Genomic DNA, 24,067 nt, shown 5'->3' with positions numbered 1-24,067 from the left:
GACTGCTCCAAAGATTTCAGATCTGGCTAAAAAGAAGCAAGCACAGCCTTCTCACTGAACAAATTGTTGATTTGTTGTGTTGTTTATTTATTTATTTAGAAGTCAAATTTAATATAAAGCCTAGTAGTTTACTAGTTACCTCCAAAAGTGCAGTGAAGGAGGATCAACCCAACTAATTTTATCCTTGGGGTCACCGCAAATTGGCAAATGTTATAAAAGGGTCACAGCACCAAAAAGCCTGGGAACCGCTGCTCTAGAGAAAGAAAGCTATTGATTTGTTTTCAGTTTTCTTATTAATTGCTTTCTGTGCTAGGTAGATCGCCCATTTGAGGAAGTGTCATGGTACCAGATCATCTTTTTCATTTAGTTTTTCTCACTTCCACTTAAATTGTTTTTTGAAACTTTACCAAAACAGCAATGTTAATCAGAAATTTTACTCTGTCAATCTAGGTAACTGGCCCTGCGTCAAAAGCCTCTACAAGTATAGGCTACTATATTACCAGGAATAACCTATGAAGGCTTTGTCAGTCCAAGAATAGATTCAAAACCAAACCAATGTGCATATTTTCTACCCTTTTTTCAAAAACCTGTAAAAATCGTATTTGTTAACTTAAACAGTCACTTTTTTTTTTAAAAAGATATTTTTATACTTTTAAGCGTGTAATGGATTGGTGGCATTTTTTGTGTATTAAAATTACAATAACGCATTTTGTGATTGCTATTTTAATCCCAAAATGCATTCAAACATTGTTGTTATTCTGGCGGAATGATTCTGCGCGTTCTGCCTAATAAAACAATCCGTAAAAAAACGCGCAGTAAATAATGCGATGACATGAACGGCATGCAGCCACTGCCACGCACACCCTGATAAAACACTTTACTTTGACATATCTATTTTTATGCCTCTTGAAAGTGTGTTGAAAGTCAGGATGCCATTTTTGTTTTTTTATAAACAGAGTTTTTCTAAAATCGTAATTTTAAAACCCAAAAACAAGTCACATAGTTAGCGTAAAAAGATAAAACTTGCACAAGTTGTTGCATTTATTATTGATAATTGTTAAATTTTTTTTGTCAATAACAATTACAAATTTGTGAAGTGGACGCAATTACTTCGTTGGTTGCAAGTATGCACATGGTCCCTGGGGTTTTTTTTTTGCTGAGACTTTTCGGTCATTTGTCCGAAATGACTTGAAACAAATCGGTCTTTTTTATTTATTTTGGTCATTTTTTTTTGATGAAAATATTTCCTTTCAAGTAGCTATAAAATACAAACCATAATTTGCACTTCCTGGCTAGCTACAAGATTAAGTTTCGCTGAGAAACGTTGTCGTGTTTTATCTGAGAAAAGTTAGAACAGACAAACGTTTCTTCAACGTTCATCAGCGAAACTCAACCTTGCAATACTTTTTTCAGACATTTTGACCAAATTGACTATATTTTTTTGGACATTTTGCAAAAAAATTGGTCAATGACCAATAAATGACCGAAAAAAAAACCCAGCATGGACCCTGATAGTGTAACATGAACTATTTGTAGGAAGTTTAAGTGATAAAAGTTTAAAGAGTGAGCCTTGCAATTTATAAAATGAGTGATACTCCTAACTCTGTTGGAAAAAGTCCATCAGGAAGAACACCAGGTCGCACCCCAAGGCCAGGAGAAGCTCCTATTCCAGGCCAAGTTAAGGCTATGGTTTACATATGTGGAGGTATGGATTGAGTAGTTGGTATAGATATTATTATTGTTTTAATTATTTGAACGTAGTTAGATTTCTTCATCTTTTACTACATGAACCGTACCTGTTGCCAGCTACTTGGTACATGTGGAGCTGTGGTTCATTAGAACTTGTATTAGTTTTGTCGCATATGTTATAAGGTAGCCCCCTTGATAAGGGTCCACGTCTATTAGGCGCGACAGTTAGGCGCTGGTCAAACAGGCGTGCACACCGTGGCGTCAGGAATTTAGGTGTGGAGCACTGTGGCGCTCATTCATTTAGGTGCTATTCCTAGTAAAGTCTACAGATTGCCTCAGCTTTGGCAAAACCTAGTCGGGGTTTTGATGGAAAACTAAGTTACTTTTCACTCAAGCCTACCACTTGTTGAATATAGGCTACGGTATATTTTTTTACTGATGTTTAGTGTAGGCTATACAAATAGTTATTATTTGACTTACATAACTAAAAGTGAACTCAGTCATGTTCGGAAACTTGAATAATTTATTAATAAAGCTTTTGCCGACGCAAACCTGGACTAACAACAAATAAATGCCGAACATGCCCATTAAAAAATATATATATTTTTCTGTTCAATATAAGATTTTGTGTGAAAAGCATTGCCGGTTTAAGCAGCTTCACTCACCGAAGCCATGACAAATTTTTCTATTCAATACAACATTTTGTGTGAAAAGCATTGCCAGATAAAGCAGCTTCACTCACTGAAGCCATGACTAACAACAAATAAATGCACAGATTGCACGCGCATTAACAAAACAACATATTTTCTGTTCAATATAACATTTTGTGTAAAAAGTATTGCCCTACCTGCCAAGCTGATACAATCTGCAGACTTTACTATAAATAGCACCTAAATGAACGGGCGCCACAGTGCTCCGCACCTAAATGTCCAGACGCCACAGTGTGCTCGCCTATTTGACCATCGCCTAACTGTCTGCGCCTAAAAGACTTGCTCCCCTTGATGATGTCTGCAATTGTTAAGTGTCATGATTTCTGGACCATCTAGTGATGCTTTCTAAATCTTGTTGTTGTTTGCTCTTTTTAAAATTGATTTATATATTCCAAGAGTCATTCAACTACTTGCACTAAAATGCCGATTTTGCCATTACAATTTTTCTAATATCCTTGCAATTTTCCATCTTTTATTAGCATAGGCTAATTTATCATTGAGATTTGAATGAGAAACCTATTAAATTCTTTACTCATTAATGTTGTTACTCAATAATGTTGTTTCCTATGTTGTGCAGTGTCTCAAAGTGTGCTTGATTGGTTAATTGGGGTTGGCAAAAATGTTATATTTGGAATCGTGTATAGAGAGGAGTAAAAAAATGCAAAAACATCTACATGATGCATGAAAATAATATAAGTTTGAGACTTACTTTTCTTGAAACTTTTTGTTTTTTATTGGTGAGCAGCTGAATTTGGATAGGTTAACGAACCAGTTTCACTCCAACCTTCAAAGTGTGATAGTCAGTTTTGTTTGTATTTCTTTTGAATCTTCATAGGTTATTTCTGGTGGTTTCGCATATTTGTAGAGGCTTTTGGCGCAGGGCCAGTTATCGAAATTGGCAGAGTGAAGTTTTCCGACTGTTGAAGTGTTGTTATCGGGAATTATTTCATCCATTGGGTGCCACTGAACGGAGAGCAGTCTTTAGAATACGTTGCTGAAGCGCACACTTCGATAGTTGAACCAATGCTGCTTGATCTTGAAGCTTCTTCGTTCACGAAGTTACGCGAAGTTGGATTGTTTGTATGATACAATCACAAAAAACCCGGTGTGTTATCTTCACACGAAAGCTCAGGCTGGCATAGAAGCGTGCATTCCATATTTCATAAGACACCATTGAATGGGCGTTCGTTGTTGGAGCTGTCATACTTCTCAATGGAAGTTAGAAATGTTTATCATATATTTTAACATCAGCCTCCTAAGACAAAATGGGAAAATATTGTTTAGAAAAAGTTTTCTTGCAAGACCTTAAACTAAACCGTAAATGAAATGTTTTGAAATTAAACTAACCACGTTGAATGTATTACAGAATGCCATCAAGAGAATGAAATCCGATCACGTGACCCCATTCGTTGCAGGGAATGTGGATGTAGAATAATGTACAAGAAAAGAACGAAGAGAAGTAATTTCTGTTATTGCTTTCAATATGATCGCATCATTAGATTGAGTTTTTTTAGCTGAAGTCAACCAGTCTGGGCTGCGCAGTCAAAGGATTTTGGCCTATTTAAAATCGATAATTTAATTTTGGGTGCTTTGCCCTGACTCCTCAATTTTAAATCGTAATGAAAGTTTGTGGGATACCTTTATATATTGCAAAATCTAAAGTATTTTATATTCGACTCTTGGGGTGTGCGCTTGAGCAACGCACGTTAAGGACTGCTCTCCATTCAACAATCGGAATCTTCACTAGCTGTCAATCTCGGTGATAGGGCCTGTGTTAGTGATTCAAAGCCTCTACAAGTATGCGAAACTGCCAGGATTAAACTAGATGCAAGAAGCTTTCTCAGTCCGAGGATAAAGATTCAATCAGTCATACAGTATATTATAATCAAAAGTCTTTTGTGTAGCTTATTTTTGTAGTGTTAGGGAACGTTCAAATATTACGTAACGCTTTTTTTCAGAATTTTTGACCCCCCCTCCCCCATGTAACGCCAACGTAACGCTTTTTTCAATCCCCCCCTCCCCCATGTAACGCTTTTTCACTACGAATTCAGCACAAAAAACTACCATTCCGTACTCCAAAGCGTTACGTAACGTTTTGCTTGAACCCCCTCCCCCCCGATGTGACGCTAACGTAACGCTTTGCATAAACCCCCCCTCCCCCTCGAAGGCGTTACGTAATATTTCAACGTTCCCTTATGTTAACTTCTTGGAGAAGCTGTGACTTAACCGCTGATCTGCCATAGAAATCTTCTGTCAATATAGTCTTCCAGATTTGTTGAATACAGAAAGCACCTTTGCCACAAGCGGCGTCGTTTATGTTTGCTATTTTTATTGTCCGGAACTTATGCTGAACCACCCATTCGTCCAAGATCAATTTTTAATGGATATCAATCCAGGGATCTGCTGACTAGTTCTGACAAACCGTTTGATTTTGCAGTGGTCGTGTTCGATGCGAGATGAGCTGAAGATGTCAAGTTTTGACAAACTGAAGGTCGTTGTTTCACAGTCGAGGAAATTACATTTGTCTTTCGGCTGCACAGTGAAAGTCAGCTAAAGCGTTACTAATTGTACCGTCTTCATTAAACATTCTTTCTATTCTATGGTGTCGTCTTTGTTTAGTTCAGTTTTTATTTCTGACCATCGCAACGAAAAACAATATATGCGAAACATAGTAGAGGTCTAACAAATCTTTATGTGAGCAAGTAATGCTCATTTATTTTCGCTAATAACCTTTTATTTGACGCTTATTGGACAACATACAGTGTGCTACGCTACTGATCACAGACGCAGCGAAAGGACTCGAGTTTATCGGTTTTTATGTATTTAGGCTCGGCATGGCTTCCTTAGACACCGTCGCTTGTTCTGGAAAGGTGTCAAGTCAACGGTCTATAAACCACTCGGCTGTAGGAAAGTATATGATTCTATCAAAACTGCGTGCGATTTTGGGGTGAACATTACTTCGAAACTGACCTCCATAAGGTAATCTACCTATAAAAGTTACGAAAGATAAAGTGGACACGATAATTCCACTTCTAATTCTTGAAATTTGTATGACCATGAGCCTACGTAAATCGTCCTCGCGTTTTTTCAAATCCCTTTATCAACTAAAAACCAGGATTTCTTCAAATGTCAAGACAAGGTATCTTGACCTTTTCGTACGGTAGACTCGGGGATGTGTAGACTGTGTACTTTTTCTACACATTTAAAGACCAAAACATACGGATATAATATTATTTCTGTCTTAAATCTGTACGCGCTACGTAACAAATCGTTTAGCGGGATCAGTGTGTATTGCACAATTGCTGAAATAGCGGCATTTTGTCTAAAAGGAATTAGCTTTTGCAATGGAATTAGCTCATTGAAACTGTTCAAATGTCACACAACCAGAGCTATTGAGAGGTCAATTTTGGCGACCAATGACATTTTCGGGTCCCCACAAAAAGCACCCAAGCCTTAAAACAACTTCAAAAAAGGGAGAAATAGCCTCTTAGTTAAATCATCAAAGCAAAAGGTAGTTTTCTCCAAAACGCTAGTTATCTCCAAATTATACCATACAAAACAAAATATGCGTTTTTTTCTACAACTTTTCGGGACCTAAAAGTTATCCCGGTTCCGAAAGCAGCCTTTGGGACCGGCTGTTTACGCTACTGCATAAAACACAAAATTTCTTTATCCTCCATGTAACGTTTTCGATAATCAATACAACGGTTCTGGCAAGCACAGAAAATGTCATGATATTTGAGCAAACTTCAATCAAACGAGTTAAAGACGGAATCACGAAATTGCAACAATCAAAGAGCAGATTAAAGCTTCACGCAAAATCATATGAGGATGTGAGTTTACAGTGATTCGATATAAACACGATGATATGATGACTTTTAATTGGCAAAAGTGACACCCATTGGCAGCCAAATGTTCTTGCATTGCGTAGAGTGGTAAAGAAATTCCTCTCCTTGACCAATTTCGCTTTGAGGCCAGTCGCGAGATATTCCATAGTTGACCCATGTTCGCTTCACATTGTCGGCTGAGGTATGCTCAACAAATTTAGACCCCTGCAAAAATAAACGTTTTTAGTGATTGAATCGCTATGACTGTTCGGCTTCAAGTATCGTCAGCACCATATTGACAATATGGCGACGACCAACCGACCATATATTCAACAAGATGCTTGGTGTCTTTAGAACAACACCATTGAATGCGGTGAAAGCAATAGGCTACTGCTGAGACCCGGTCGCAAAGAGTCTTTGAAATGCAAACAAAAATAGTTTTGTCACACCCCGACTGGAAGGTAATGGAATTGGAAACAAGTTCGTTGATCACGGTACTTTGTTTTGCGAAGTAATAAAGAGTACCGTACCACACTAAATTAATCAATTCAAATTTACTGTAAAGCTTTCGACATCACAAATCATTTTGCAACGAATCGTTTTTTGTTTCTAATACCAAAATCAGGAGCTTTATGTCTGACCACCTTTACACTTTAAACTCTCTGATTTTGAAATGTTTTGCAAAAAATCTTTTAACAACCCCATTTTCTAACAACAACCCCATCTTCTAACAACAACCCCAACCTGATTTTGAAATAATTTGCAAAAAATCTTTTAACAACAACCCCATTTTCTAACAACAACCCCATCTTCTAACAACAACCCCAACCTGATTTTGAAATGTTTTGCAAAAAATCTTCTGACAACCCCATTTTCTAACAGCAACCCCAACCTGATTTTGAAATGTGTTGCAAAAATCTTCTAACAACAACCCCATTTTCAAGCAGCTATCCACAGTTCCACACGTCCATGTGGTTACCCGGCCTATTGGTACGCACACTACGTAAACAAAAATGTGATACCAACCTCAGCTGAACCAAAATACCACATGGCATCCACGTTCTGATGTTCAGCGAGATACTTGGTCACGTGATCACGAGCACCGCTTAAAATGTTGACAACCCCGCCAGGAAGATCCGACGTGTCGAACACCTGGTACAAATATTTGTAACGAACAAAGCTGTCAAAAATAGGCTGAGTAGATATTGCACTAACGTCGTTGTGACGCATGCGTAGGCTTGAAACTCACTCAGGGGCGGATGAAGCAAGTTGCAATAGGGGGGATGGGGTTCAAATACATACTAATCCGACCTTGTAAATATACCGTTAATAAAGTCAAATTCTGTGTTTTACTTCTAGGGGGGCCGATCGTTCCATGGATCCGCCACTGAACTCAACTGCAAGTTGAATCTAACGCAATATAACATCACAACCTAGTTAACAAACTGTCTATTTGTTGACATGACGAACTACAGAGTTGCGTACATGGAAATAAGATAATATATTTTTGTCGCATTCGAGCTTGGTGGATAAAGATTCCAACTAAGTGAGTCAAAAACAAAGGAATTCTCGTTTTGTGCCAACCTTCAAGCGTTTCATGCATTGTTAAAAATAAAACGCATGCTCTGGACAGGTGTCGAACCGATGTTCATTAGACCTGAATCTAGTTAATGCTTGGGATATGGCTTCTACCTGATACAGATCGAGAGCAGGAATAGGGAACTTTTCGCTCGGAATTATTACAACGCAATTCGCTCGAACGACAGCAGGAGCAAACAAAGACACAAAAGAGAGGAGAGGGTACTCGTCAGGACAAGCTATTCCGATCACTCCGACTGGCTCTCTGATGCAAACAGTGCACCCATACAAGGTGGTCTCCTGCGAAGACATAAACGTATAAGGTTGTGGCGTAATTAGCTAAAGCGACACTAAAATAGTACAACGCGAAATTGAAGCTCTGAGTTGAATAGCTAACTACTTGGCCAAAATGAGACTTTTGAAAAAAAGTTTTTTTAGAGTTGTTAAATAAGTACTTATGGAGAATAGCGTGGTAGCAAATACCGACTATGTGAAAATGACAACAAATTCATTCTTTTCTTGACATTCATCTCCATTGCAGGGGTTTCATTTTTATTATTTGTGGTTAGCAAAAACTTTTACCTGAACGGTTCCTCCGTACTTGTCGGCATACGCGCCCCAATAAAACAACCTTTGAACTGACAAGTCCACTTCTCGTTGGGATTCTTCTAAACTTTGACCTGGATATTTCAGGATGTCTCATTGGCACGAAAATCATCATTTTATGTTGATACACCAGTTAGAGAACACAGGCAAGAGCGTAGGAGTATAATGGGGTCGCCACGTTGTGTAATGTTTATATGTTGCCGTAAAAGTATTTGCATCACAATGGTGATCAAGGATGCCCCTCTAACTATGCTTTTGTTCTTTTCCCAGCAAAACTAAAAGGGGAGCAAAGTTGATTTTACCTACCGGTAAGTTGGGTCAGACGTTGCGATATTTCGTCTCTTCGTAATTCCAAGTTTTCCGCCATGTAGTAGACAATTTGGGCCCTTCGTAAAAACAACATGAAATGAAATAAGTTCAACGCTTCAGTGGCGCTATTGCATAATTAGTTAATTACTATCAGAGTGTTAAGTTTTTGTGCAAACTGCTTTATACTTTTCTCTTAGCAAAAAAAACTAGACCAGAGGCTCTTACACGAGGGTAAACTTATCGACCGCAAGATTAGAGATAAATTCTAAAATTTTAACTCAAACTAACTGGTGGGGGTAACTTTATGTTTGTTAAATTAACAAGGAGTGAGCGATTGAAAAAAGATCAAAAATCCTTGAAAACTAGACACTAAAAACTTTCAGCTATCTCTCATTGACTTAGCCTCGTAACAGACCTGTTGTGTGACGCTCGTTTCCCCCAGCCTGGCGCCGCCTTGCGGGCAGCTTCCACAGCGTTCCTGACATCTTTCCTGTTGCTTTCCGGCACGTAAGCAAGGATGGCTTTGTCTCCGGTGGCGGCATAGATTGGTCGGCAGTAGCAGCCATCAGGCCTCTTCTGCGCACCGCCATAGTAGACTTTGTAGGTGTGGTCCACTCTGAAAGAATAAAAACCTGCAAACACGTTTCCAAGCTGTGAAAGAACTTCACCTTCTATGACAAAGATTGCGCTTTTTGTTCATAGAGAAATCGAAAGTGGTCATTTTTTAGGCATTAATTTTACATTTGGACTCAAAGGGCACAGAAATTAACCGGATCATTAACATATGCAGGACGCTTATGTTCTAGAAACAAGCTAGCCAAACGGTAGCTCATTGTGAGTTTTAAAATCAAATGTAATATGCTTACAGTGGCTGTTTGATGCTGTTTTGTTGGATGATGTTCATGACTGGCTCGCCTTGCCCTGGCATTGGCATCAACGTCTCTCCGTAAGTGGATGCAAATTTTTTCATGTCGATCTGCAAGCGTAAATTAATGTTTGCTTATGGAATTCTGTTCAAATCTCAAACTCGACCAGGCAGGTTTGACGTAAACACGTCAACCTGTTCAAGTGCTCATGGTACAGTATTCGCAAAAAAGTCCAGACTTTCAAGGGAGATGCATTAAAAACAATAAAATGTTTGAAAAAAAAGCACATTTGAAAATAAAAACATTATCTTCTCGTTCCCCGAAGCTCAGTAACCAAGTGTGAGACCTTAACATTTGAAACAACGTTGAAATACTGTTATTGTACTGTATGTGATGCTAAAGAGATTCAACTCACTTCTTTACAAGTAGGCTTGGCCCGTTCTTCCCAGGAAGGCCGAACGTATTCGTACAGACCTTCCTTCCCACCATCTCGTCCAAAACCGCTTTCCTTGTAGCCGCCGAATCCCGCGGCGGCATCGAACAGGTTGTGAGCGTTGACCCAGACCGAGCCGGCCTTGATTGAAATGGCCATCTCCAGAGCTAGAATCACATCGGTAAAATTTCATTCATTTGCAAATACAATGAAAAAATGGTCGAGAAGAGCTTGTGTCGAGAGGAACCCGGCATAGATAGAGTAGCTGCTATCAGGGCCGCGGAGTCGGGCTAAAAATATGCGACTCTGACTCCTTGATTTATAACTGACGGACTCCGGCTTCAGTGTTGCCAGATTTCTTTTAAATTTTGTCCTTGTTTCATTTTTTTAAAGTTTTGTTTCACTTAAGTTGTGATCGAAACTTAAACGGCAACCTTCACAAAAACTGACAAGAACAAACACTTCTATGTTCTGGTAAAGATTTAGAGCACAATCCGAAGAACAAAATACATTTATTTTAAAACAAGATTGCAAATAAGCTTAACATTTTTATTCATCGTTTTGTATCAAGCCGGAGTCGGCCTTTTTTTAAGGACTTCGGACACGCCAAATTCCTTCTGACTCCAACTCCACAAGTTCACAGCCCTGGTTACTATATCGACAAAGCATATAAAAACTACGTAGTTGTGGTTTTAAGACAAAAAGACGCTAAAGCTCTCATACTTGACTTACATCAGTAAGAAGCTGCTAAAATATCTATTTGGTCACCTTTCCGTCAGCAACTTATAACCTAGATACAAGCGAGTCGTGATTTCAGCAATAGACAGGTGTAAAACTAGGATTGCAAGAATAGAGGTCAGCAACCTAATACATTTCGCTATGTTTATAACAAAGTCATGCAAACTAATTTGCTGACTACATACCTGTTGGCAAATTCTCAGACCACACGCTGGCAGCAAGCCCATAATTTGTATTATTTCCAAGCGCCTGAGCTTCTTTGGCAGTTCGGAAAGGTAGAACAACAAGCACAGGTCCGAACACCTAAATTCGAAAATGTTTGGAGGGATTATTTTGATTAATGCAATTGTTCGGAAGCATTCGGAAACTTTCGGAATGCAATCTTTGGAAACCTTGATTCACTTCAAATGTTCAGCTAAATTTAATTTTCGATTGGATATCATCTTTGAAAATTAAAGAAAAAAAAAATCAAACAATTTAGGTTTTCAATATTTCAGAATTTTCGTTTTATTGTTTTTATTACTTGATGAATATTGTTTCGCTGCCAGAAGAAAAATCAAACATAAAAAATCAGCACGAATGGAAAACTTTTCTATTTTCCTTTGAAACACACCTCTTCCCTGACGACCCTTGACACAGTTTGAACATTGGTGATGAGAGTTGGAGGATAATAGAGACCTTTTGATGGAAGATCGACTTTGGGTTGAAATACATGAGCGCCTTCCTTTCTCGCATTTTCAACGTAGAAATTGATGGTTTCAAGTTGTGCCTTGCTGACAATCGCTCCCATGTCTATCGCCTAAACATTGAAGCAGACCAGATGTATCCGGGGCTGTGGAATCGGGAGGAAAATGTACGACTCCGACTCGTCGGTTTACAACCGGCCGATTCCGACTCCGGACACGTCAAAATCTCTCCGACTCCACAGCCTTGGTAACATCAAACTGTAGTTTTTATCACGGATTATCGTGTAATTTTTTATATGCGCTTGATTAACGAATGTAGTGGATGGGGAAAGTAGCATCAAAACAAGGCATACTTTTATAGAAATTATCGAGGCATGGGTACCTGTAATATATTTTACAAGCAGAGGGTTAACTAATATTGAAGGGAAAGGTGCAATAAAATGGCAAATAGAATGGATATAGTAACTTTAGAGACAATGCGGTTGTCATAATCTTCTGAATGTGAGAAATCCAGCCAAAGACGAAAGGGTTACAACGGTTCGGCAATGAATTAATAGAAACTACTTGATACGTGTATTGTGTAAGGTGTCTCACAGTGTCTTTTTTATTATGAGTCGCAAAAAAAAATCACAAACATCTCCTAACTAAATAATAGATAAATGGAAAAAAATTGAAGCGTTTTAATAACAGAGTAAATTTTCGCACTAACACAGTTGAAGAGCTCGCTACCTTGTCAAGTGAATTTCCGATGCGAAAATGGGTCAGACGTTCTTTGATTCTGGCAATCAACTCATCGTGAATACTTTCTTGAACAAGCAACCTCGAACCGGCACTGCAGACCTGAGGAAATGAATTTGTAACATGACGGCTCAATGCTTACGCAGTACCCGACCGCGCTCTTGTTAACATAAGGGTTATTTATTAATTACAATGGATTTTAGCAAGGAGCGACCATTCTTTAACAAAATATGAGCAATCAAAGCGATAATATGTATGAAAGCATGCGTCAGTTGACATTTTACATTGACTCAACGTCTCCGGACGTGATTATTAGGAAAAGTTAATTCTTTTGCTGGCTGGGCAAGACGTTCGATGAAAAAACATAAAGCACTAGTGGGGAACAAACCGACGATGGATTATGATGATGATGATACTCAAAGAGATAACCCAGGGGGCTGATTTGCTGGCTGGGGACTTTCTTTCGGTCTGTGCAACTTTCCCAAGTAACAAAGTTTGTCCTTTAAGCATTACTTCAACGTCTGCAAACGTTGAATTATGTAAGGACCAATTCTGCTAGATGGGCCATACCTGGCCCTGGTTGAACCAAATAGCATCAACCACTCCCTCGACAGTGCTGTCCAAGTCTGCATTTTCCATCACGATGATAGGAGACTTTCCGCCAAGTTCAAGTGACAGTTTCTTGCCTGTTCCTGCTGTCAGTCTTCGTAGGCTTTGCCCAACCTGAAACGACGAATTACTTAGTTGGCAAAATATTACCTCTTGCAATGGAAATTACTCATTTGTTTATGCGGGGTTGGTCTTATTGCGTGAAGGAAACTTTACCAATAGTCGCTGAACACTTAAGTGGTTCCGTTCAATAACTTTAGCTAAATTAAGCTAATAGAGGGACAAACATCTTTACACTCAACGCAGTCGACCGGACATCTATCTATAGCAGAGATGCCTAAAGTGCGGCCCACAGAAACAATATTTGCGGCTCCCGTCTACGCTCTACAATATTAAAGCTTGGGTCGAATTTCAAGGGCAAAAGTTAGTGAAAAATTTAATGCAATTTGCAAGTCTTATAATTATATTTATAAAGGAAGACTTGGAATATAAGACTTGCAAATTTTCGTATGATCAATACTAAATTGTAAATCATACATTTTATAGTAGAATGGAAATTATAGATCACGATTAAAAAAAACATTTTGTCCTAAACATTCCAAAAATGACCCAAGAAGTTCGTCATGTGCAAAATGTGGAAATTGATTTTGAAATGCTATTTTGACCCATTCGAGTTGATTGAAATGCATTTTAGGCCTCAAATTTGAATTCCTTGACCCCCAAATTAGGGGTCCGATACATATATTTGCACTTAATAATGTGACCACAATATAATATGTTAACAAAATGGCTTGCTTGACCACCTTGCTCGGGCATAAAATCGCCAACCGGTGGTGAATATTTCAAATGGCCGTATCTCGCAAATCGTTTAACAAATTTCAAAAAAACTTTTTTGTTGTTCATTATTTTTATACTGATCAATATACCAAAAAATTATAAACATTGGAAAACCCTGTGGAAAAAATCATGAATTCTTGAAAAATTATAAGATGGCACGATGTGTGGTTAGTTCCATCGGCACATTTTAACAACCAGCATCACATTTGAGCTGATGGTGCTTTACACAATTTGTTTGCTTCAAAGCCTACGGACTATGCCCGATATTTGACAATGAGCACATACATAATTATGTGCATTTCACTCCCAAGAAAAACAACATTGAACGTTTTGCCAAAGCATTCAAGTGATAAACACGTCAGCAGAATTCATGCTGATGCAAAGCAATGTTGGAACGAAATAGCTAAATTATGCTGTAAACTAAAGTTGGTTACTGTCATGCGTTGACTCAAAGCACTGCCACATGACAACATGAAATCTTGCTGACAAGTGACGACACGCCATATGACTGCCATAATCCAACCAACACAAATTTGCATGAAAGAATGTGATTTTTGTCAAGTGGCCCTATGGAAAACGACTGGTCTAATTCTTAAGAATTTATTTTTTTCGGGGTCGCCATTTTTTCCTAGTGCTTCAAATTAAATAGATTTGATAGCCTAGCTTACCGGAGTAGAGCCAGTGAAAGCGACTTTATCAACGCCAGGGTGGGCAGCTAGCTCACTTCCAAAAGCTCCGTTCCCAGTCACCACGTTGAAAACACCTGAGTTATGAGAGCGTAAAATTACTCTCAAAGTTAACAAAGTTTTATTCAACGAAGCATGGTGTGTAGCCTACTGTGTTAGGAATTGTTAGGTGTACAATCTAGGTTAAAGTTTCACAAGCTTTCTATTCTAAAACAAACAAAAATATTTTTGCTATCGGCAACTAGTGTGTGTTACTTGTGAAAGCAGTGAAAATATAAATAAGTACAATTTTGAATAAAAAGATATTCAATAAAGTGTCACAACACTTCAAACAAGCCATACCTGGAGGCAAGCCAGCTTCATGACATATTTCAGCAAGAAGAAGAGCAGATAACCTTGTGAATGTGGCTGGCTTCAATACAACAGTGTTGCCCATGGCGAGAGCGGGACAAACCTAAAAGTACATGCTAAAATGGAATCGCCTTTTTCACACAATGTATTCATGCATACATCAACAAGTCATCGACCTATGTGAGACATAGTAATAAATTTACAAAGCGGAACAGTCACAATAAATTGCTGAAGTTATCACAATAAGAAAAGCAGATGTTCCACGGCATACTAATTGCTTGAGTCGCTTTGCCTTGTATGTGTTGTTGAGTTAATTCATGCCGTTTGAAACAAGTACGGTACAAAAGACCTGAAAACTAGAGAACTGCAGCTTCAACAAAGTATAACGTTCATGATTGGAACATCATTTTTGACAAAGAACTATGATCGCCTACAATTCTACAAACCTTCCAAGTGAGCAGCATCAATGGGAAATTCCACGGAACGATCGCACCTACAACACCTGCGAAGAATCGCATTGAAATGTTAAGTTGAAAAGTGATATTGCTTGATAGAAATCCGCCATGGTAAATGGCATGGTTATCAGGCAATCCTGGAAGTACTCGAACAGTAGTTGATTAGTTTGAACATTTTACGACAAATAATAGAAAATACTTTATTTATGGTCAAGTAATTTCACTGACAAAAGAAATTTCAAATGATTTTCTACCTTTCGGACACAGTATATAAAATATAAAATGTTTATAAAAATGCAATAAATTTCAACTTCTTGAAAGTAACTGAATAACTGACTATAAGCATCAAGAAATACGAAGATGTTGAAAGATGTTATTGTGTCACATTATACCCTGTAGTGCAAATCCATTTGTAAGATAGTTACGTAGTTGCTTCTTTTCTGATGTAAATTGTTTTTCATCTTTCTGTTTGTTTTCCACACTGTTGGTTTTCAACCAAGACCATTGAGAGGATTAATTGGACTCGGTACCAATGAGATTCTCAGGCCCCGAATTCAGACACTTCTAAGAAAAACGCATCACATCCAACGAACACATGGTGGTTTCTTCAAGTTCCCCGGCCATTTGGAATGGTTATACTTATACAACAGTAAGTGCTTTTAATGTGAGCAAACTGCAGACAAGCTAGAGTTGTGAATTATTGAGCTCAATACAATGGCATGACTCTCGGACTTCAGTTTTACAATCACCTGCTCATAATGATGTAAGTTCTCAATAAATACGGCATTTTATTGCCGCAGTTTTTGCTGTGTCATATTTTCAAAGTTAATGTCATGACAAACACAATTTGAAACCAACACAAGAAAAAAGCCTCTTCCGCGCGCAAAAAATCTTCCGTGCGCTCACCTACAGGTTTCCAATCTCGCATTTCCGAGTGAGCCAACTGCGCCCAACCAGCATGGTGATAAAAGTGCCTGGCGACCAATGGAATATCACAGTCTCTTGTCTCTCGAATTGATTTTCCATTGTCCAAGGATTCCATAACTGCTATAAGCCGATGGTGCTTTTGCACATTCCGAGCAATTGCATAGAGATACCTAAACGTAATGAAACACAATTAATAAAACAACCTTTAATACAAAACCATAAGCACATGGATATCATCAACAAGAAAGAAATTGAGGCACCGTTTCATATAATTAACTATCTTTTCACGAATTCACGGTGTGGTAAAACTATTTCTCTCTTAGTCATAATTTTGATCCACAACTTCCAATTTTTTATATATATATAATTTTAATTGATTTAAGAAAAAAATACAAGAAAAAAGATTTCTAATCTAATAAGATGGTACTGCTCGTTTAATAGTCAAATTTAATAAGAGAATATCAGAAGCCATCCAGCAGATATCAATGAGTCCACGACTCTCAAAGCAGATACTAAGCCATTGCTTGTTTCAGAAATCATGTATGTCATATTAAATTTCAATATCTTCAAATATTCAATAACTTTTGTCTATCAAATTAGAAGTGTGTATGGCATTACTGGGGGTCCACATCTTTTAGGTGCAGGCAGTTAGGTGCCTACTAAATAGGTGTGTGCACTATGGCATCAGGATGTTTATTGTTTAGGTGCGGCGTACTGTGGCACCCGGTCATTTAGCTGCTATTCGGTGTGTAAAATTACACTCATAATCATTTATTGAAAATGCTTGATTATGCAACAGTTTTCCCACTGTGTTACAAAGTGAATTTCAGTTTGAAACATATCAGTGAATAGTGCCTGACTAATCTAAGTACAGTCAAGAACCCACTTACTTTTAAATACAAAATCTACCCAAATGAGCTCCCTAGCTGTTGCAAACTAACAAAATATTATCAATGCAAGTTGAGAATGGTAGGCTAATCTTATACAATATATATAACTGACTAGTCATAATTTGCAAATGGGCGTTTTTTAATTCGTTTAAATTTCGTTTCAATTTGAAAAGCATTTCAAATGCCCTCCCCTCCCGCCATCCCGAAAAAATTTTGTAAACGCCACTGTCTGCAGTATTTACTATTACCATCAAGCACATATTATAATAGTATAGACTTTATTGCAAATAGTACCTAAATGACCGGGCATCACAGTGTGCGCACCTATTAGACAAGCATCTAAATGCCTGCACCTATAAGACATGCTCCGATTACCGGTTACCTTGCTCTGGTATGGCCAGGCAGCTTTGACCAAGAGTCGAATGCCTTACTTGCACATTTCACAGCAAAATTCACATCTTCCCCATGACCCTATCATCACAAGATATATATATATCGCATGCAAACATTGATGGAAGCATATTGACAACTTAAGTTAAGAGGAATAAAACTAACAACCTCAGAGCATTTAACATAATACAGAATAACAAAATGAAAACAAACTAAAAATTACCATTTCGGCCATACTCATGTTAGCCCTTTTCAAGTAACCAACTGACTGATGTTTTGGTTGTTAGCTGTTTTATTTGTCTATGGTTCAAGAAAACTTACCAGTTCTACCAAAATTGTAAAGTTAAGAGACTTTACAAAAAAAATCTCATGCAACCTATCAAACAAAGCTCTACTGTTTAGTAGGATGCACATAGATTGATAGCGCACACGAGCCACAACGACAATCATACTCTGATGCAACTAAAATATCTAGAAAATGCAGTACCGTAGCTGCTAACCACAAAAACAACATGTAATTTTCAAACAAAAACTTACAAATTGAAAACTGTATATCTCTTTGAGGTCTACATTAGCAGCATTTAGACCAGTAGAAACAAGACATAAAACATGCAAATAAACACACATAAGGAATTACCTGCACTGTCTTAGCCAGTTCTTCTCCAGTTGCAGGACAGCATGTGGTATAAGTTTTTCGATTATCTGGATGAACCCACTTTCCATTGATAAAGTGGCCCAGATTGTTGTCATGCTGCTTCAACCATGCCTATGAGAAACAGATGAACCATTAACCAAATTACAACTACTTATAATTTCAATAATTCGGAAATTTTAATCTTTCAGCTTGAATTAAATTTAAGAAAAAAACTTAATAGCTATAAAGCTATTTTGGTGGCTATCGGTAGACTACCATCACATTGTCAATATGCCCAATTCAAACGCCTGTTTACAAAGGCTAAGTGTAACCTGAATGTTAGATCCTGTTTTAGTAAATATCTTTCCAGAAATGTTTTCTATATTATTATATAGTGTACGCGTAGAAAAATCTACAACAAAACAAACTCTCAAAATTATCCCCAGAAATTTTGGATTTATTTCAACCAGGATTACCTAGCCCAGTTCACATAAATAGATTAATTTTACAGAGGTTATGATTAATTAGAAATAATCGGACAACATCTTTAGTTTGCCATAAGAGCCTCGTTGTACCAATTCCCAGCTTTATAAACAAAGAAACAGCAAGATCAAACAACAATGGTTCAACTATGAAAAATTCTACACATACCGGTACCGGTAATTTAACAATCATAAAAACTCTATTCCTGCACGGAATGGCCCGTTTCGGTGAGTCCGATTCGGTGAGTCCGATTCGGTGAGTCCGATTCGGTGAGTCCGATCCCTTAACGAGGGATTTTTTCAATTTTTTTTTTAAATTATCGTGTACCGTAGCCTAATTATTATTGCCGTTTTAGGGTTAGGGGTTAGGAGTTAGGGTTAGGGGTTAGAGGTTAGGAACTCACCGAATCAGACTCACCGAATCGGACTCACCGAATCGGACTCACCGAATAGTAGCAGACCCATTCCTGCAGGCAGCTAAAATCACTTTTAGTGTACAAGTGTGTGGATTAAACTCATGAAAAATCTTTTAGAGTGCAAGGATAAGAAAGATAAAAATTTTCACTCAACACAATAGCTAATATGATAAACCAGAGATATTATGAATTTAGTCATGAAAAGCATACGGTATTCAATCAATCAATCAATGTTTTATTTGTCAGTAACAGGAACATAGGTACATGTTTGAAATATGCAATATGTATACACAATACAAAAGTTACACAAGTTCCCATACCGACAGGGAGACAACGAGACAACCATACGGTCTACTAGTCAATTGCCACCCTACGGAAATTACGATTTTGCCATTTAAAATAAGCTTACAAGAGAAAAATAAAATAATTGAAACGTTCCCGCGCTTCAACAACAGCATACGCACAAAAAAAAACAGAAACATATTGATGATAACGTAGGCCTAAGCACAAAATTCCGTGAAGCAAGCAGAGAATAATCAAGTTTCCGAAGAAACTGACAAGTTGGTTTCCATAACATATCACTTACGATGCACTGTAGCTTTGTAAAATTAACGTTTTGATCTCTTTTTTGAAACAATGAAATGATAAGTTTTTTAGCCTACTTGGAACCTCTGATCAGAGCATTGATCCCAATACCTGCATGGACTTTTTGCCAAATTCTGTGTTTGATCTATTTATAATAATATTTATTTGCATCAGACAAAGCTGTACATATCCAAAACAACAAAGTAATACACAAACTGCAAACAACAACAACGAAATAATACACAAACTGCAAAATTTGCAGTTTGTGTATGCAAATACTAATACACAAACTGCAAATGTGTGTATTGCAAATAATAATACACAAACTGCAAATGCACAAAATCTCACTAAATATGCTATCAACTGTTACAAGTTAGAAGAACTGAAAGTATTCAAAACGATAAAAACAATCAGATGACATGGCAGCCATCAAAACTAGATAATAGCACACATAGAATTATTATAATGAAGACGGTAAGTTGATTTACGATGGCAGTCTGACCTCATCAGGGAGGCAACAATAGAGTTAGACGATACTTCGCATCTTCCAACAAAAGAAAAAACATATTTCCGAAGTAATGCATCAAATGCTATAATGTTGCACAAAACTTGATGTTCACGTACGCTATAGTGTTTAGGCAAATTGTGTATAATTCTAAATGCATTATTGAAGGCAACACGCAGGCGATTAATGTCACGTTGATGATAATTTTCCCACAGATGACATGCATACATTGGAGTACAATATGAACGGAATAGAATATTTTTAATATCACTGGAGCACTTGTAAAATTTTGATTTTAATTTGTTGGCAGAACAGTAGATTGATCGCACTTGTCAATTTATATCCTTGTCGTCACACATTGCTGTGTCAAGAAAATAGTTGTTGTTTGTTTGATATCTTGTGTTATGCTGATGAATAGATGAAGCATTTGTAAATAAATCACAATACGTAGACGGATACTCATTCATATGAACTTTGTACATATGTATTTCTATTTCAATGTTATGTAGCCTATGTCTTTTAGTTTAAAGACGTTCATTTTGAAAAATAAAAAATTAGTTTGAGCATAGTAATTTTGTTTCGTAATTATTCTTATAACCTTTTTTTGTATTTATGCTAGCTTTCTTAATATTGATATTATACAAGCCAATTACTTTTGCAACATTGTCAGCTTCAGGTGCTGGTCCATATTCCATGGTTTCAAATATTCTCCGTACTTCACTTTGTTTTTTTGCTGGTATGGCAGCAGACATTGTTATGTTACTGTTAGGCTAAAACCTTCAAAAAATACAAAAAAAACATTAAGTTTTTGTAAACAGTAGCAGGAGGCTACTTTTTTCACTTAAGCCTAGACTAGTTTCAACAGTAGGGTGTTGCAGGCGCCCCGACCCTCTCGGATTTTGCTTACCTTTTTTGTGGTACTGTGTTTAACTCAGTAGATCACAAATATGAAGTTTCATAAATTTTCATCGACGTTTACCTCTACCGCCGAGGCCATTTTGAGGCCCACTTTTTGAAATTTTTCATGTATTTTGCCACTAGAGGGCAGTGTATAAGTTTTGCAATATTGGGGGTGCATTTAAAAGATGCTCTATGATGTTCTGAATTGTTTAAAAAAAAATTGGAGAAATAGGATAAGTATATCCTAAAATATTCAAGTTTTGTCACTCATTTTTTGCACAATACTGCCCCTAGTGGTAAAAAGAAAAGTTAAAATATCTTGAAAACTACTCATCATATTGTTATGGAACTTGCATGCACCCCCCCATTTTCATGGGTAAGGAATTTGATTTTAGCAATATTTTTGCAAAATATTACCACTAGAGGGTGGTAGTTCTAATTTTGAACTATTTTCCTGTGAAAAGGCAATATTGTTGCATTTCTTGAGCTGTGCTTCTGAAGAATACAATTTCATGGTTTATGCACAACAAAATTTATTCAATTATAAAGAAACTGCATGCATGCATGTACTATATCAATAAATCCAAACAGGCAATGTGAGTCTTAGTTAACACAATTTCCGCAAAGGCAGTTGTGCATCTTCATTGTGTTGATAAACGACGTTTTCTAAGATTTGGTATCTTTCTTCAATTCTCCTCCACCACTTGAATATAGTTTTGCAGATTTTTTTCTTGTTTTGCTAGATGAAGAAAGTCGGATACCACTTTTACCCCTCTCTCTGCTGAATCATTACAGACTCTGAGTGCACTTATGATACCATTAGCAGAAGCATAGCCATCATCTATTTCCCACTTTTTTGGGTGTTTGACAAGAAAAGTTGTTGAAATGTGCAAAAGTTCAAATAACATTTTGCTGCTGGCATTTGCATAGGAGCACAATGACAGTGAGTTACCAACCATTAACAATGTCTGGCAGCTCTGGCTTATCGTATCCATTACCAAACCTGTTTGTAACCTGGCCATGGAAACTTGCATTTAAACGCAGCAGAGTTCCAGCCAAAGCTTTTTTTTCATCAATAGTGACTTGTTTGTCTCATAGAACTAAGGGGATCAGCTCCCCAGTTACATACCATGTGTGCCTACCTAAAGCTTTTAAAGCAGCAAGACTGATAATTTTGTCTACTGCAGCATAGCTTTTGATGTCACTTACCAGTTGCAAATCTTCTCGGGGTGCTGATGCAGCAATTGGACAGTTGAACCACCATCCATTAAATTAATACAAAACTGCAAAGGTCAACAAATCACTCTATGTTTTGTATTTGTGACTTGGAAATGATTCCTTGCGGTAGAAAGTCTTGCAGCATTACTATCTCATAGCAATAGAGCTGCTTTCCCATCCACCTTGCTCGATGGACAGCAGAGAGAAATGCATGCAGCAGAGAAATGGCCTTAAAAAAAAAGAAAAATTTAAAACAACAACACCCAAAAACTTTTTTCAAGCCATCTCTCTGCTGCATGCATTTTTTTTCAAATAAAGCTAGACAAACCACTTCTCTGCCTAGCATGCAGAAAACATATTGGAGAAGTTATACTTTCTCATGTGTGGGAAGCCCTGTAAGTCGAAACGTCAAGATCTCCAGGCATTGAACTATTCGAAAGATTCCGGAACAAAGGATTCAATGCAACCCCACATGCTGCAGCTGTACTGCACACCAAAAATCCTCAAAAGAGTTGGGAGAATTTGTAACAACTCAAAGCAGAAAAGTGTAAGCACATAAAGCTTGAGAGAGATATGCAAAATTATCAGAGGGGTGATTACAAAGAACTTTTAGACCTGATGACGGTGTAGATTGGAATCAACAGTGGACAGTACAACTTCATGAAATGTGGAACAGCCCATCGAGCAAGGTGGATGGGAAAGCAGCTCTATTGCTATAAGATAGTTATGCTGTAAGACTTTCCACCGCAAGGAATCATTTTCAAGTCACAAATACAAAAATTAGAGTGATTTGTTGACCTTTGTGCTTTTGTATTAATTTAATGGATGGTGGTTCAACTGTCCAATTGCTGCATCAGCACCCCGAGAAGATTTGCAACTGGTAAGTAATATCAAAAGCTATGATGCAGTAGACAAAACTATCAGTATTGCTGCTTTAAAAGCTTTAGGTAGGCACACATGGTATGTAACTGGGGAGCTGATCCCATTAGCTCTATGGGACGAACATTCGAACAAGTCACTATTGATGAAAAGGAAGCTTTGGCTAGAACTCTGCTGCATTTAAATGCAAGTTTCCATGGCCAGGTTACAAACAGGTTTGGTAATGGATACGGTAAGCCAGAGCTGCCAGACATTGTTAATGATAACTCATTGTCATTGTGCTCCTATGCAAATGCCAGCAACAAAATGTTATTTGAACTTTTGCACATTTCAACAACTTTTCATGTCAAACACCCGAAAGAGTGGGAAATAGATGATGGCAATGCTTCTGCTAATGGTATCATAAGTGCACTCAGAGTCTGTAATGACACAGCAGAGAGAAGGGTAAAAGTGGTATCCGACTTTCTTCATGTAGCAAAACAAGAAAAAAATCCGCAAAACTATATTCAAGCGGTGGAGGAGGATTGAAGATACCAAATCTTAGAAAACGTCGCTTATCAACACAAAACTGCCTTTGCGGAAATTGTGTTAACTAAGACTCACATTGCCTGTTTGGATTTATTGATATAGTACAGGTATGCATGCAGTTTCTTTACAATTGAATAAATTTTGTTGTGCATAAGCCATGAAATTGTATTCTTCAGAAGCACAGCTCAAGAAATGCAACAATATCGCCTTTTCACAGGAAAATAGTTCAAAATTATAACTACCGCCCTCTAGTGGTAATATTTTGCAAAAATATTGCTATAATCAAATTCCTTACCCATGAAAATGGGGGGGTGCATGCAAGTTCCATAACAATATGATGAGTAGTTTTCAAGATATTTTAACTTTTCTTTTTACCACTAGGGGCAGTATTGTGCAAAAAATGAGTGACAAAACTTGAATATTTTAGGATATACTTATCCCATTTCTCCAATTTTTTTTTTAAACAATTCAGAACATCATAGGGCATCCTTTAAATATACCCCAATACTGCAAAACTTATACACTGCCCTCTAGTGGCAAAATACATGAAAAATTTCAAAAAGTGGGCCTCAAAATGGCCTCGGCGGTGGAGGTA

At 37.5% G+C, this 24,067-nt stretch overlaps 2 protein-coding genes across 3 annotated transcripts; one reads left to right on the top strand and one right to left on the bottom strand.

Moving 5' to 3' along the window:
- Window positions 1–1,540: 1,540 nt before the first annotated feature.
- Window positions 1,541–7,689, top strand: LOC145783203 (DNA-directed RNA polymerases I, II, and III subunit RPABC4-like). 2 transcript variants are annotated; one of them, XR_014290909.1, is made up of 5 exons: window positions 1,541–1,705; window positions 3,766–3,858; window positions 4,837–4,890; window positions 5,227–5,378; window positions 7,586–7,689. XR_014290909.1 is itself a non-coding variant. In XM_082595005.1 (3 exons), the coding sequence occupies exons 1-3, from the start codon at window positions 1,585–1,587 to the stop codon at window positions 4,857–4,859; spliced, it is 237 nt and encodes a 78-aa protein (XP_082451131.1). In that variant the 5' UTR covers window positions 1,541–1,584; the 3' UTR covers window positions 4,860–4,999. The 2 variants fall into 2 exon arrangements, 1 of the variants encoding a protein (XP_082451131.1); XM_082595005.1 differs by lacking the exons at window positions 5,227–5,378; window positions 7,586–7,689 and having other exon boundaries at window positions 4,837–4,999.
- On the bottom strand, window positions 5,659–20,727 carry LOC145782755 (aldehyde dehydrogenase family 16 member A1-like). The gene is made up of 19 exons (XM_082594513.1): window positions 20,601–20,727; window positions 17,963–18,091; window positions 17,318–17,406; window positions 16,025–16,215; window positions 15,110–15,165; window positions 14,655–14,766; window positions 14,295–14,389; window positions 12,751–12,903; window positions 12,172–12,282; window positions 11,370–11,555; window positions 10,942–11,059; window positions 10,001–10,185; window positions 9,586–9,695; window positions 9,135–9,335; window positions 8,717–8,796; window positions 8,387–8,484; window positions 7,919–8,104; window positions 7,253–7,378; window positions 5,659–6,451 (listed from the first exon to the last, which is right to left on the bottom strand). Exons 1-19 carry the CDS (start codon window positions 20,697–20,699, stop codon window positions 6,278–6,280), a joined length of 2,499 nt encoding a protein of 832 aa, XP_082450639.1. The 5' UTR covers window positions 20,700–20,727; the 3' UTR covers window positions 5,659–6,277.
- Between the last annotated feature and the right edge of the window lie 3,340 nt (window positions 20,728–24,067).

The sequence above is a fragment of the Aplidium turbinatum genome, chromosome 14, assembly GCF_918807975.1.
Source record: "Aplidium turbinatum chromosome 14, kaAplTurb1.1, whole genome shotgun sequence".
Classification (NCBI taxonomy): domain Eukaryota; kingdom Metazoa; phylum Chordata; class Ascidiacea; order Aplousobranchia; family Polyclinidae; genus Aplidium; species Aplidium turbinatum.
Note: the sequence above shows the minus strand (reverse complement) of the source record. Positions and strands in the feature narration are given on the sequence as shown.

Excerpts from the sequence above, each read along its gene's own strand:
- LOC145783203 (XM_082595005.1), top strand. The coding sequence starts at position 1,585 with ATGAGTGATACTCCTAACTCTGTTGGAAAAAGTCCATCAGGAAGAACA. Across the intron at positions 1,706-3,765 it reads TATGGTTTACATATGTGGAG|AATGCCATCAAGAGAATGAA; the intron begins GTATGGATTGAG and ends AATGTATTACAG. Across the intron at positions 3,859-4,836 it reads CAAGAAAAGAACGAAGAGAA|TGGTCGTGTTCGATGCGAGA; the intron begins GTAATTTCTGTT and ends TTGATTTTGCAG.
- LOC145782755 (XM_082594513.1), bottom strand. The coding sequence starts at position 20,699 with ATGTCTGCTGCCATACCAGCAAAAAAACAAAGTGAAGTACGGAGAATA. Across the intron at positions 10,186-10,941 it reads GTCTGAGAATTTGCCAACAG|CTCTGGAGATGGCCATTTCA; the intron begins GTATGTAGTCAG and ends ATGTGATTCTAG. Across the intron at positions 8,797-9,134 it reads AAACGAGCGTCACACAACAG|GGCCCAAATTGTCTACTACA; the intron begins GTCTGTTACGAG and ends GTTTTTACGAAG.